This window comes from Prionailurus bengalensis, chromosome E2, assembly GCF_016509475.1.
Source record: "Prionailurus bengalensis isolate Pbe53 chromosome E2, Fcat_Pben_1.1_paternal_pri, whole genome shotgun sequence".
NCBI classification, from domain to species: Eukaryota; Metazoa; Chordata; class Mammalia; order Carnivora; family Felidae; genus Prionailurus; species Prionailurus bengalensis.
In genome coordinates, this window is record NC_057352.1 from 18,399,016 (window position 1) to 18,411,575 (window position 12,560).

Consider the following 12,560-nt stretch of genomic DNA (forward strand, 5'->3'; position numbering starts at 1 on the left):
ACCACACCTGGGCACCCACGCACATAACTCTGCCACCCCCGCTCACTCACACCCTGTACATTCCTTCCCGTGAGCCTTCCCACCGGGAATCCCACCTCCACCCCCTCTCTGTCTCTCCCTTTGGCATCAAAACCCAAATCTCTTTCACCCCTGCACCTAACTTACCCACACACTGGCTCTCATTTTTCTGGTCTCCGCCTGCCTCTAAACTAGCCCCAGATAACGATGCTGCCACAGACCGACCAGCCACCACCTGCCCTTCCTTCTGGTGACCTTTGTCATGCCCAGGCTAGACTCCCGGCTGTTCCCCTCCAACCCCTGCCACCATGTGAACGCTTGGGGCTTTAGGCTGGGACCGAGGAGGCCCCAGGGGGGAGGAGGGAAGGAAGGATGAGCCCCTGGCCTCCAGCCCAGGTTCTGGCTGACACTCTCTTGCTGCCCCCGGTCTTCGGCCCCTCCCCGTGGCTGCCTCAACCGGCTTTTCAGGAGACACTGCGTCCTGTCCCAACGCATGGCAATCAGTCCTCTGCCCTTGCCCAAGGCCTAGGAAGCAGGAGCCAAGGTTCTGTTATGAGAATGTGTCCTGGCTCCAAAATCTGTAACCCTCCCCAAGGGGCCCTGTGCTGCTCTGGGGACCCAGGCACCCCTCTCTCCAGCGCCCTCTGAGACTCAGGCTCCCTTAGCAAGCATACTATGTGTACTTACATCACATACTTTTGGGGAGTGCTTCTTTTAATCCATCCACTTGTTTAGCCTGGAAATATTAACTGAACCCCAGGCAGTGTTCTAAAAATTGAGGCTGTAGCAGTGACCAACACAAAAGCCCTGTCCTCTGGAAGTTTACAATCTGATAGGTGATGCAGACAATATAAAAGATAATTTTGGGTCATGGTAAATACTTATAAAAATAAAAACAAAAGGATGATATCATCCAATGTAACTGAGAGACAGCCAGAACCTGGGCTGGAGGCCAGGGGCTCATCCTTCCTTCCCTCCTCCCCCTGGGGCCTCCTCGGTCCCAGCCTAAAGCCCCAAGCGTTCACATGGTGGCAGGGGTTGGAGGGGAACAGCCGGGAGTCTAGCCTGGGCATGACAAAGGTCACCAGAAGGAAGGGCAGGTGGTGGCTGGTCAGTCTGTGGGAAGGTTCTTGTTTTGTTTTGTTTCGTTTTTTGTTTTTAGAAGGCTACATTTGAGTCAAGAGCAGAATAAGGAAGAACCCACCATGTGAAGATCTGAGTTGTGCGTTGCAGACAGGGAAGATGGCAAGTGCAAAGGCCATGGAGGCAGGAATAAACCTGGTGTGTCTGAGGACCAGGGAGAAGACCCATGGGGCTGGGACGCGGTAAGTGTAGGGCAGGGGGCATCTACTGGAACAGTAAGAGCAAGGTCTGATGACTCCTTCAACTTCCTAAGAGTGCTCTCCTTCCCTTGACTGCACCTCCCATCGCCCCAGACTCTCACTACTGGGGAAACTGGATCCTTCTGTCCCCCAAGAGGAGTGAAGAGCCAGGCCTGGGTCGTGAGGATGGGGGTGCTGGAAGGTGGGGTTGGGAGAGAGGAGACCTGGATGGTGGGGGAGGAATGAAAAGAGGGGGTGGTTGGAAGGGAGGCCATCTGGGCTTTGGGGTGGAGGGCCTGAAATGGGCAAGAGGCGAAGATGCCACGTGAGTGTTCTCCATTCATGACTCACCCTCTCTGCCTCCTCCTCTTCATTGCTCAACTCAAAGCTCTCTGGGAAATACCTCCCTGACTGGGGACCTCCCTGACTGGGGACCAAGTCAGTGCCTCACAGGGTAATTGAGTCATGAGGGGTGGAGAAGAGGGAGGGAGGTAGAGGATAAATAGCAGCTTTGCTTCTCTGGCTCCTCTCTGCATCCTCCCCACCCTGCCAACAACATGCACCTTGCCAGTTTGTTCAGCTCCTGCTCCCTCCTACTGCTCTGGGGGGCCCTTCCTGGATGGGCGGCCAATGATGATCCCATTGAGAAGGTCATTGAAGGAATCAACCGAGGGCTGAGCAATGCAGAGAGAGAGGTGGGCAAGGCCCTGGAAGGCATCAATAATGGAATCACTCATGCTGGAAGGGAAGTGGAGAAAGTTTTTAATGGACTTAGCCACATGGGGAGCCAAGCTGGCAAGGAGCTGGACAAGGGCGTCCAGGGGCTCAACAACGGCTTGGACAAAGTAGCCCATGGGATCAACAATGGCATCGGACAAGCAGGAAAGGAAGCAGAGAAGTTTGTCCATGGGGTCAACAACGCTGCTGGACAGGTTGGGAAGGAGGCAGACAAAGTGATTCAGGGGGTCCATCATGGGGTCAACCAGGCGGGAAGCGAGGCAGGGAGGTTTGGCCAGGGGGCCCACCATACTGCTGGGCAGGCTGGGAATGAGGCGGGGAGGTTTGGCCAGGGGGTCCATCATGGGGTTAACCAGGCTGGGAAGGAGGCAGAGAAGTTTGGTCAGGGGATCCATCATGGGGTTAACCAGGCTGGGAAGGAGGCAGAGACGTTTGGTCAGGGCATCCATCATGGGGTCAACCAGGCTGGGAAGGAGGCAGAGAAGTTTGGTCAGGGCATCCATCATGGGGTCAACCAGGCTGGGAAGGAGGCAGAGAAGTTTGGTCAGGGCATCCATCATGGGGTCAACCAGGCTGGGAAGGAGGCAGAGAAGTTTGGTCAGGGGATCCATCATGGGGTCAACCAGGCTGGGAAGGAGGCAGAGAAGTTTGGTCAGGGCATCCATCATGGGGTCAACCAGGCTGGGAAAGAGGCAGAGAAGTTTGGTCAGGGCATCCATCATGGGGTTAACCAGGCTGGGAAGGAGGCAGAGAAGTTTGGTCAGGGGATCCATCATGGGGTTAACCAGGCTGGGAAAGAGGCAGAGAAGTTTGGTCAGGGGATCCATCATGGGGTTAGCCAGGCTGGGAAGGAGGCAGAGAAGTTTGGTCAGGGGGTACACCATGGGGTTAGCCAGGCTGGGAAGGAGGCAGAGAAGTTTGGTCAGGGGATCCATCATGGGGTTAACCAGGCTGGGAAGGAGGCAGAGAAGTTTGGTCAGGGGATCCATCATGGGGTTAACCAGGCTGGGAAGGAGGCAGAGAAGTTTGGTCAGGGGATCCATCATGGGGTTAACCAGGCTGGGAAAGAGGCAGAGAAGTTTGGTCAGGGCATCCATCATGGGATTAACCAGGCTGGGAAGGAGGCAGAGAAGTTTGGTCAGGGGATCCATCATGGGGTCAGCCAGGCTGGGAAGGAGGCAGAGAAGTTTGGTCAGGGGATCCATCATGGGGTCAGCCAGGCTGGGAAGGAGGCAGAGAAGTTTGGTCAGGGGATCCATCATGGGGTTAACCAGGCTGGGAAAGAGGCAGAGAAGTTTGGTCAGGGGATCCATCATGGGGTTAACCAGGCTGGGAAGGAGGCAGAGAAGTTTGGTCACGATGTCCATTATGCTGCAGGGCAGGCTGGGGGAGAGGGAGACAAAATAGTCCAAGGGGTCCATCCTGGAGTCAACCAGGCTGGGAAGGAGGTGGAGCAGTTTGGCCAGGGAGTCCACCGTGGGGCTAATGAGGCCTGGAAGGAGGCAGAGAGGTTTGGCCAGGAGGCCAGCTATGCTGCAGGACAGGGTGGGAAAGAGGGAGAGAAAGTGGTCCCAGGGGTCCACCAGGGAGTCAACCAGGCTGGGAAGGAGGTGGAGCACTTTGGCCAGGGCGTTCACCATGCCGTTGAACAGGCCGGAAAGGAGGCAGACAAAGTGGTCCAAGGGGTCCACGATGGGGTCAACCAGGCCGGGAAGGAGGCAGAGAAATTTGGTCAAGGGGTCAACCACGCTGCCGGCCAGGCTGGAAAGGAAGCGGAGAAACTTGGCCAAGGTGTCCACCATGCTGCTGGCCAGGCCGGGAAGGAGGTGGACAGGTTGCAGCAGAATGTTCATAATGGGGTCAACCAAGCCGGCAAGGAGGCCAACAAACTGCTGAATGTAGGTGAACAGGGGTGGGGAACTGGGGAGAAGGGGCTGGGGGGAGGGAAAGTTAAACCCTTGGGACATTTGGGTAGTCCATGTAGCCTGGGTTCGGTGAAAGAAGCTTGGGCAGCTCCATGGCCACGCTCCCTCTCTGGGCTCAGCTGGTCAGATGGATCAAACCACCTCATGGCAAAGCCCTGTATCAGACAGCGTGAAAGGGGCCCAGCCCCACCTTCAGGGAGCTGCCCTCCCAGTTGAGGAGGTGTAAAGAGAGGCACACGAAGCCTCTCCTGGGGAACAGTGGTTACTGAGCCAAGATCTGTGGCAGTGCAAACAGAGTGAGTGTTGAGAAAACCCAGAGCATCAGAGGAAGCATGGGGAATGGCTTCTGGAGACAAGCCCTTTTCTGCTTCATTTTCATAACAAGCCTCTGAGGTAGGCAGGGTGAGGGTGCTGACTCCCTGATTCTCAGATAAGGAAATGGAAGCTCACTGAGGTTTTCAGGGGACTTGCCAAGGTCCTGTGGCTAGCACTCAACAGAACGGGCACCAAGGAGGGGGCATGGGGACCAGAAGGCTGACCCCTGCCTGCCTCAATTCCCCACGCTCCAATCTCCACGAAGAATCTTTAGGACACCATCTTGAGGACTGGCCCAGACCTCGACCTTGAAGCCGACAGCCACATCGGCTGCCAGGCAGGGACCCAGGGGTGGGTGGTGAGGAAGGGACTCTGCAGAAAGTATACGGGGTGGAGGGGTGGGCTCTGGGTCAGACAGCAGTCTTCGTTGGGAGGAGGTCAGGAGGGGGAGGTTTGTTGTGGGATTCAAGGCTGACCACAGCAGCAGAGGCACTGCTGAGTATCTGGGGATAAAATTAGGACAGGGATCAACCCAAGTTAGGGATCAGGTCAGACGGGGTAGAGCCGAGGTTGGGCTGAGGTCACACTAGGATCCGTGTGGGTTCTCTGGGTTCCCTTTCCAGTCAGGGCCTTCTCAGCAACAGGGCATGCGTTCAGTGAAATAAGAGGGAATTGGGGAAGACTAGTCAGGAGGGGGCAGACATCCTTCCAGGCTTTTCTTCTCATCTCACAGAATTCCCACAGCAACATGGGCTCTGGGTTTTCCTTCTGGACAGTGAGGGGGCAGGGGGTTAGCCTATGCCTCCCACCCCGGCCCCTGCTACAGGGCAGCAGGTCAGTGGTGGAAGATGAACTTGGAACCCCTCAAGGGCTGACGGGTTATAATGACAGTCTGGGCTTCATCCACAGGGCACTCATCCAGGCGTTTCCACCGGCCAGCACGGAGGGGGCGCAACCACAACATTAACATCTGGAGTAAGTCTCCCAAGCAGCACGAGGGAGGGGAGGCCCTGCTGGGGGGGGTGGCGGTGGGGCACGTGCTGGTGACCAACCCTCTTGTCCTTGAATTCCAGGCCTCGGTCAACAAGGCCTTCCTCAACTTTCCAGCTCTGTGGCAGGTGAGTGCCCACGTGGCTTCTACATTGTGCTCTTGGCCTCTGGAGACAGTCACATCCCTTCCCACTGCCCGTTCACGGACAATGTCACGGTGGACAGACTCTCAGCCTTGCAGAGGCCATCCATTCAACCTGTTTCCCAGCTCTGGCCTTCCCTTCCTTTGCCTGCTCTGTGTCCCTCGCCCCCTCTTCTGGCTGCTTTCCATTCCCGTGGAGGTGGACATAAGCTGGCAAAACAGACTCACGGGGGGCCAGCGGGGGAGGCACTGCCGAAACCCTCCCCTCTCTGTGCCCAACACTTCTCACCAGCTTTCCTCCCTCAATGCACTGTGAGTCCCTCTGCTGCCCAGCCTCTGCTGCCTTACAGCCATATGCCGGTGGGAGGTGGGGGGAGCCTGCCGCTCTGTCCATCGCCTGGCTGATAGGCACCCCCTCGCCCCCCAGTATAAAGGCTCCCGTGGGACCCTGCTCCCTACTCTGGGCCCAAAGCAAAGTCCTAGCTCTTCTCTTTGCAATTAGTACCTGAGCCGCAAGAGACTGGGGCATAGGATGAGGGTGGGAACAGCCCCAAGGCACACCCTTGTTTATTCCTGGGCCGTGGGGGTGGCAGGGGATCCTCTGAGGCAAAACAGATGAGGCCCCTGGGCTCCCACAGAGGCCCCTGGCACCTCTGCCTGGGAGGGCTGGCTCCCTATTCTTCCTGAATCTAGGAGTCTAGGACATAAGCAAGTCCGAGGTCAGAGAAGCTAGTGTCAATGTCCCTCTCATTTTCTAGGGGGCTGAGGACAGAGGCCTTGGTCCCCTCAGGGCCGCGTTCCCTGCATTCACTCCCTCTCTCCTCTCTTCCAGAGCGTCATCGCCATCATTCCCTAAACTGATGCACTGGCCTTACTCAGCAGACTGACTTTCCTGTTGTCATACTAGCTGACAGGACCTGGAGGAGCTGGGGGTGGGGGGACAGATTTCCTGAGTCTCGCAAGGGGTCTGTACTGGGATTTGTGAATAAATACGACGCGCTTTTACTCTCATCATGGTCCGCCGTGCTCCCCGAGGAGGGGTTGGGGGAGGGGAGGGGGGAGGATTCTCTTTTCTCTTCTTGCTACTTTGCTGAAGGAGCTGGGGGGGGGGGTGGTGGTGACACACAGGGGGGCTGAGCTGGAGAGGTCGTCGTCGGGCTGGTCAGATGCAGGAGGGCATTCAGAGGGAGGAGCCATGCCTCGCTGGCTGGCGTGCAGCATCGCGCATGCTCAGCACTGAGAGCAGGATCCGGGCCGAAAAAGCGGGCAGTGGGGGAGGAAGCACGAGGAAGAGAGTGGCGGGAACCCAGTGCAGCCCCAGGGAGTGGCGTCCTCATTGCGGGGTGTGGCCCGGAAGGAATAACAAGGACAACTTGTATTTATTGTGCATTGCTGGGCTCCCTGCTGGGCGCGTGACTTCACTAGGTAAGAGGTTCTGTTATGGCCCCTTTTACTAGAGAAGCACATGGAGGCTCCCGCAGGTTAAGAAACATGGCCAAGGTCACATAGGAAGTGGAGGAGAAACAAGAGCTACAAAGCATGTTCTGAAAACAGTCTTTTCCTGTTTGGCACCCGTGTGTGTCAGGGGGTGGGGTGGGGGGCATCCGTGCAAAAGAGAGAGGGAGGAGTTGCGTGTGGGAGATGCTTGCACGGGGAGGAGGACCAAAGGCTCAGGTGGCAGGCACACCGATGACAGGAGGGCGGGCCTCTTTACAAGACATGAACGGTGACACGGAAGGCCTGGCTTTCGGATGTGCGGTAGCAGCTACTGCTTACTAAGCACTTACTAGGTTCCAGTACTGTGTGAAGAGCTAGAACCATTTAAGCCTCTCACAACCCAAAGGCAGAAGTCCTCTTGTGATGCCCATTGTGTGGATGAGGAAACGGAGGCTCAGCGGGGCCAGGGCCTTGGCTGTCTATTGATAGAACCTGACCTTTCCAAATTGCCTGGAAAGTCTCCAGAATGCACTGGCCTGGGTGCTGGGACACCTGCACTCCACTTAGGATCAGATGCCTGCAGGCAGCTTCCTTTCCTTCCAGGGGCCAGAATTTCCTTCTATATGAAGGGGGCGGGGCATCTGCAGGGGAGGACTGCAAACATGGCTTCCAGCTCCAAAATTCCATCACTTGTGGGGCCAAAAATTAGAGACAAAAATTGCCCTTGGGGAATTTACAGGCTTCCTGGGGATACAAGGCATATAAACAGAATATGAAAACAAATACAAAGCAATGCCTCGGTGAGAACTAAACGCCACACCAGGAGGGGCGGGGCCTGCATGGTGACCTTCCTGACCCTTCTGGTTAACTGCATTTTTCCGGATTTGCAGAATACCATCATTTTTATCACATAGGGTCCTTCCCTTCCCCGGCGATATTTTGATTTGAAAATATTTCAAATGTAAAGTTGTTTTTTTTTTTTTTTTTTTTGAGTGAGAGAGTGTGAGCTGGGGAGAGCGGCAGAGGGAGAGAGAAAGAGAATGTTAAAAAAAATTTTTTTTTTAATGTTTATTATTTATTTTAGAGAGAGAGACAGAATGTGAGCCAGGAGGGGCAGAGAGAGAGGGAGACACAGAATCCGAAGCAGGTTCCAGGCTCTGAGCTGCCAGCACAGAGCCTGATGCAGGGCTGGAACTCACAAACTGTGAGATCATGACCTGAGCCAAAGTCGGATGCCCAACTGACTGAACCACCCAGGCGCGCGCGCGCGCACACACACGCACAGAGGATCTTAAACAGTCTTCATGCTCAGCTGGGGCCTGATGTGGGGCTTGTTGCCATGACCCTGGGATCATGGCCTGAGGCAAAATCAAGTCTGATGCTCAACCAACTGAGCCACCCAGGTGCCCCCAAGATGAAAGAATTTTATAGTGAATACCTGTGTACGTGCCCGGCCAGCTCCGTTGGTGGAGCATGTGACTCTTGATTTCGGGGTTGTGAGTTCAGGCCCCCCACACCGGGTGTGGAGCCTACTTAGAATAGTTTTAAAAAAGCATAAATTCATTTTACTCTGATTGCTTTCTGACACATCCATCTGTCACATATCTATCCATCTAGCCACACATCAATACGATTTTTTTAAATGTTTATTTTTGAGAGAGCGCAAGTGAGCAGAGGAGGGTCAGAGAGAGAGGGGGACAGAGGACCTGAAGTGGGGTCCGTGCTGACAGCAGAGAGTCCGATGTGAGACTCAAACTCACGAACAGAGAAGCGTGCGTTCATATGACACATCTACTGAGGGTCTACTCCGTGCTGGAGCTCGTTTCATACACACTGGAGGAGTCCCTTCTGGAAAGGGCATATTCAAGGGCATCATTCTTTCCTAATGGCAAAGCTTTCAGTGCTCTTATTTGCATGGGTCCTGAAGGTGCCAGGGATATGGGATAATCATGTGCGTGGGGAGTGTCAATCCCGAGAGGCTTCTGGGAAACAAGGGCTTCTCAGGTTTCGAAGAGGCATGGCTCACCTCGGCCTCGGCCTCGGGGCCTGGCGTGCCGTTCCCTCTGCTGGGAATATTCTCTGTGGCCCTCCCGTCCCCTGCGTTGGCTCCTCCTTACCCTTCAGGTCTCAGCTACCTCGGCCACACAAGCCACCTTTGTTAACGCTCTCTCGTGGCTCACCGATCTCCTCTTCATAGTGCTTGTGTAACCACAGTGTGTAATTACATGTCTACTCGTCTGACGTCCGTTCCCCCCAGACTGACATGTTCGAGAGGAGAGGTGGAGCCCAGGCACCAGTGGCCGGCATCTGGTAGGGGGGAGGCTACTGCCTCGAGCAGACTTGGTTTCCCTCTCGGCCATGGAATAAGTGGGGCCGGAACGAGGCGTCTGAGACGGGCAGGTGGAGGCAGGCTAGGGGGTGAGGAGAGGAGGGGCCGGTTTCTGCAGACGGGGAAGAACAGGGAGGGGAGCTTGGGCGGGACCCTCACAGCCCTCTTTTACTGGGTGCTGACTCCGGCTGTGCCGAGCGCTCACCCACATGATTCATCCCGCGCTCGCAAGCGGCCACGTGAGGCAGGTACCGTGATGGTCCCCCTCCCGGACCGAGGCCACCCAGCTGGTAAGTGGCAGTGGCCCGGCTCCTAGTCAAGAGCGGCTCCTTGCTGGTGGTCGCGGCTCGCCAGGTGGCCTGCTTCCCGGGGACCCTTGGGGAGGAGGAGGGGACTACTTCAAAATAAGTCCTTTTAAAAATTAAGTTTCTTTCTTTTTTTAAATTTCTTTTTCTTTTCTCTTTTTTTTTTTTTAAAGTTTATTTATTTTGAGGGGAAGAGCGTGCAAGCATGGGAGGGGCAGGGAGAGAGAGAGAGAGAGAGAGAGAGAGGGAGAGAGAGAATCCCAAGCAGGCTCCACACTGTCAGCTCAGAGCCCTACCTGGGGCTCAATCCTTGAACCGTGAGATCATGACCTGAGCTGAAATCAAGAGCTAGACGCTTTTTTTTTTTTTGAGAGGGCACAAGTGACTGAGGGGCAGGGGGACTGGAGAGAGAGAGACTCCCACGAGGGCAGAGAGAGAGAGAGGGAGAGAGAGAAGTGGGGCTCACCCAAAGTGGGGCTCGAGCTCACCTGATGTGGGACTTGCACTCACCAACCGTGAGATCGTGATCTGAGCTGAAGTCAGATACTTAACGACCGAGCCACCCAGACACCCCTCTTTTTTTTAGAGAGAGAAAGGGAGAGAGCGTGTGAGCAGAGGAGAGGGGTCGAGGGAGAGAGAGAATGAGAATCTTAAGCAGGCTTCACGCTCAGTGCGGGCCCCAACGTGGGGCTCGATCCCACGACCCTGGGACCATGGCCTGAGAAATTAAGACCCGTGAAATTCATGACATTCATGACCCATGAAATTAAGAGTTGGACACTCAGCCGACTGAGCCACCCGGATGCGCCTAAAATTAAGTGTCTGCTTTGGGCCGTTTCAGGAGGTGCGTGTGTGCCTGTGTATGTGTCTCAAAGTTAAACTGCCAAGAGAATATTCCGACATCAACATGCCCCACGCTAGCAAGAACACATATTGCATTCACCTCACCCTCACGTTCCCGCCTCTTCCAGACACGGAAACCGCTGCACAGGTGGGTGAAGATCACAGCTAATAAGGGGCGGGCTTAGGATTTGCAGCTAGTCTCCAGGATAGGGGCTGTGCACAGGCGAGCCAGTCAGATGCCAGTCTGAGGCCCAGGACACCACAGACACGCCACCCAGACCCAGGGCTTCATCTCCTCTTTCTACTGGAGTCCAGCTTCCGTCCTCCCCCCCCCCCGCAGCCTCCTTCCTGGTCTCTGTCCCCACATCCTGCCCCCTGTCCCCCAGAGGGACCCCGTTAACACCGAGTCAGACCCCAGCCTTCCTCAGTCAAAACCCTCCGCTGTTTCTACCTCATTCAGAGTCAAAGTCCTCACAATGGTCCACGAATCCTCACTATCCGGGCTGGTTCCTCTTTGACTTCAACTCTTCCCACTTCCCCCTTGCTCTAGCCACGATGGTCCTCAAATGGAGCAAGCCGGCTCCTGCCTCAGGGCCTTTGCACTGCTGTCTCTCTGCTTGGGATACTCTAGTCCCAGACATCCTCATGGCTCGCTCTCTCACTTCCTTTGGGTGTCAGCTCATAGGTCCCATCTCTCAGAGCCTTTCCTGAAATGCTCCCTCTGCCTTCTCTAGTCCCTCACCCCACCGTATTCTCCTCCACTGGTGCTCACCACCCGATGTGTTTATTGTCCCACCTCCTCACAACGAATGGGAGCTCCCTGAGGAGACAGATTTAGATGACCTCCTTCCACCCTGAATCCCCCGCGCCTAGAACAGCTGTAACACACAGTAGGTACTCAATAAGGACTTAGTGAATGAATAAAGTAGGGACTTAGAGAGGACCCGCAATCAGAAGGTCCTGGACAAGAGGTCGGGCGTGTCGGATTTGCGGATGTGACGAGGTACCAGAGCAAAGGAGGCTTGGTGACATAGGAGAAAAAGCTGTTTGGAGTCAGACAGACCTGGGTCGAATCCGGACAGCCCCATTTTGCCATGATCCTTTCTCAAATACGCTATTAGGGGTGTGTTTACCAGGCCTGGGCCTCAGTTACCTCACCTGCAAAATGGGAATATTGCCCATCCCCCACGGTGGTGATAAGACGTAAGTGAGATTGTGCACGTGGAGGCACTTGGGTCTCTATTTGCTTCACAACAGGTTCTTTCATCAATATGCCTTCAGACGGTGTCAGGCGGCTTCTCTGGCCCAGCGATGTCTGAAGGTAGTTTTCCCCAGCAGGTAGAACATGGGACTGCATGGGAGAAATTTAGGTGGTTCACGAACATGGCTTTGAATGAGTCTGAACCGCACAGTGAGAGACGTACCCTTTTCTCACTTTTCTCCGAAGCTTCCTGATTATGTTAAAGAGGAAGGCTCAATTTCTGTGCTGGCGTTCCTTGACCTCCCTCATACTTGCTAATCTCCTCTTTTATTTATATATATATTTTTGATGTTTATTTATTTATTTTGAGAGAGAGAGAGAAAGCAGGGGAGGGGCAGAGAGAGAGAGAGAGAGAGAGAGGGGCATCCCAAACAGGCTCCATGCTGTTAGCGCAGAGCCTGATGCAGGGCTGAACCGTGAGATCATGACCCGAGTGGAGACTGAGTTGGGCGCTTAACCGACTGAGCCGCCCTGGTGCCCCGCTAATCTCCTTTCTTAACAAAGGACGATCCGGAGCTGCAGCCAGCTACAATGTAACACCACTGTTCGCTTCTCACCCTGTTTTCTGGTACTGTCTGTCTATGGGTAAGCGATCCTGTCTTTCCTCCTACAGAAGCGACATATAATACACTTAAGAAAGTAAGCTGGCTTAAGGAAAAATATCAGTAATAGAGCTAGGATGGAGGGCGGATACATGCCACTGTGAGGGTGGCGTCCCGGGAGGGAAGCGTGGGAGGGAGTCTCTGAGTCAGGGAGTGTGCCGACTCCAGCCCCACGGTCCTGCCCTTGGAAATGGAAGCAGCAGGCTCAGGGGCCGAGGTGTCCATCAGCGATCCGGAGGCCTCAGATTTACTCCAGCTCCCTGCCCCCCCCCCCCCCCAATGAGGCCCCCGGGGCAAAATCACAGCCAATTCTATCCAGATGAGAATGAAGGT

The 12,560-nt window shown here is 55.2% G+C and overlaps 1 protein-coding gene across 4 annotated transcripts; it reads left to right on the forward strand.

Annotated features, from left to right (window-relative positions):
* The first annotated feature begins 1,848 nt into the window (after positions 1-1,848).
* SBSN (suprabasin) lies at positions 1,849-6,461 on the forward strand. 4 transcript variants are annotated; one of them, XM_043600573.1, is made up of 5 exons: positions 1,849-2,920; positions 2,975-3,976; positions 5,228-5,293; positions 5,392-5,436; positions 6,283-6,461. In XM_043600573.1, exons 1-5 carry the CDS (start codon positions 1,898-1,900, stop codon positions 6,304-6,306), a joined length of 2,160 nt encoding a protein of 719 aa, XP_043456508.1. In that variant the 5' UTR covers positions 1,849-1,897; the 3' UTR covers positions 6,307-6,461. The 4 variants fall into 4 exon arrangements, with proteins under 4 accessions (XP_043456508.1, XP_043456511.1, XP_043456510.1 ...); XM_043600576.1 differs by having other exon boundaries at positions 1,849-2,866; XM_043600575.1 differs by having other exon boundaries at positions 1,849-2,326; positions 2,435-3,976.
* The last annotated feature ends 6,099 nt before the right edge of the window (positions 6,462-12,560 follow it).

Bases quoted from the DNA above. Each gene is read 5' to 3' on its own strand.
- SBSN (XM_043600572.1), top strand. From the start codon at position 1,898: ATGCACCTTGCCAGTTTGTTCAGCTCCTGCTCCCTCCTACTGCTCTGG. The intron at 3,977-5,227 runs GTAGGTGAACAG...CTTCATCCACAG, and splicing joins AGGCCAACAAACTGCTGAAT to GGCACTCATCCAGGCGTTTC. The intron at 5,294-5,391 runs GTAAGTCTCCCA...CTTGAATTCCAG, and splicing joins CCACAACATTAACATCTGGA to GCCTCGGTCAACAAGGCCTT.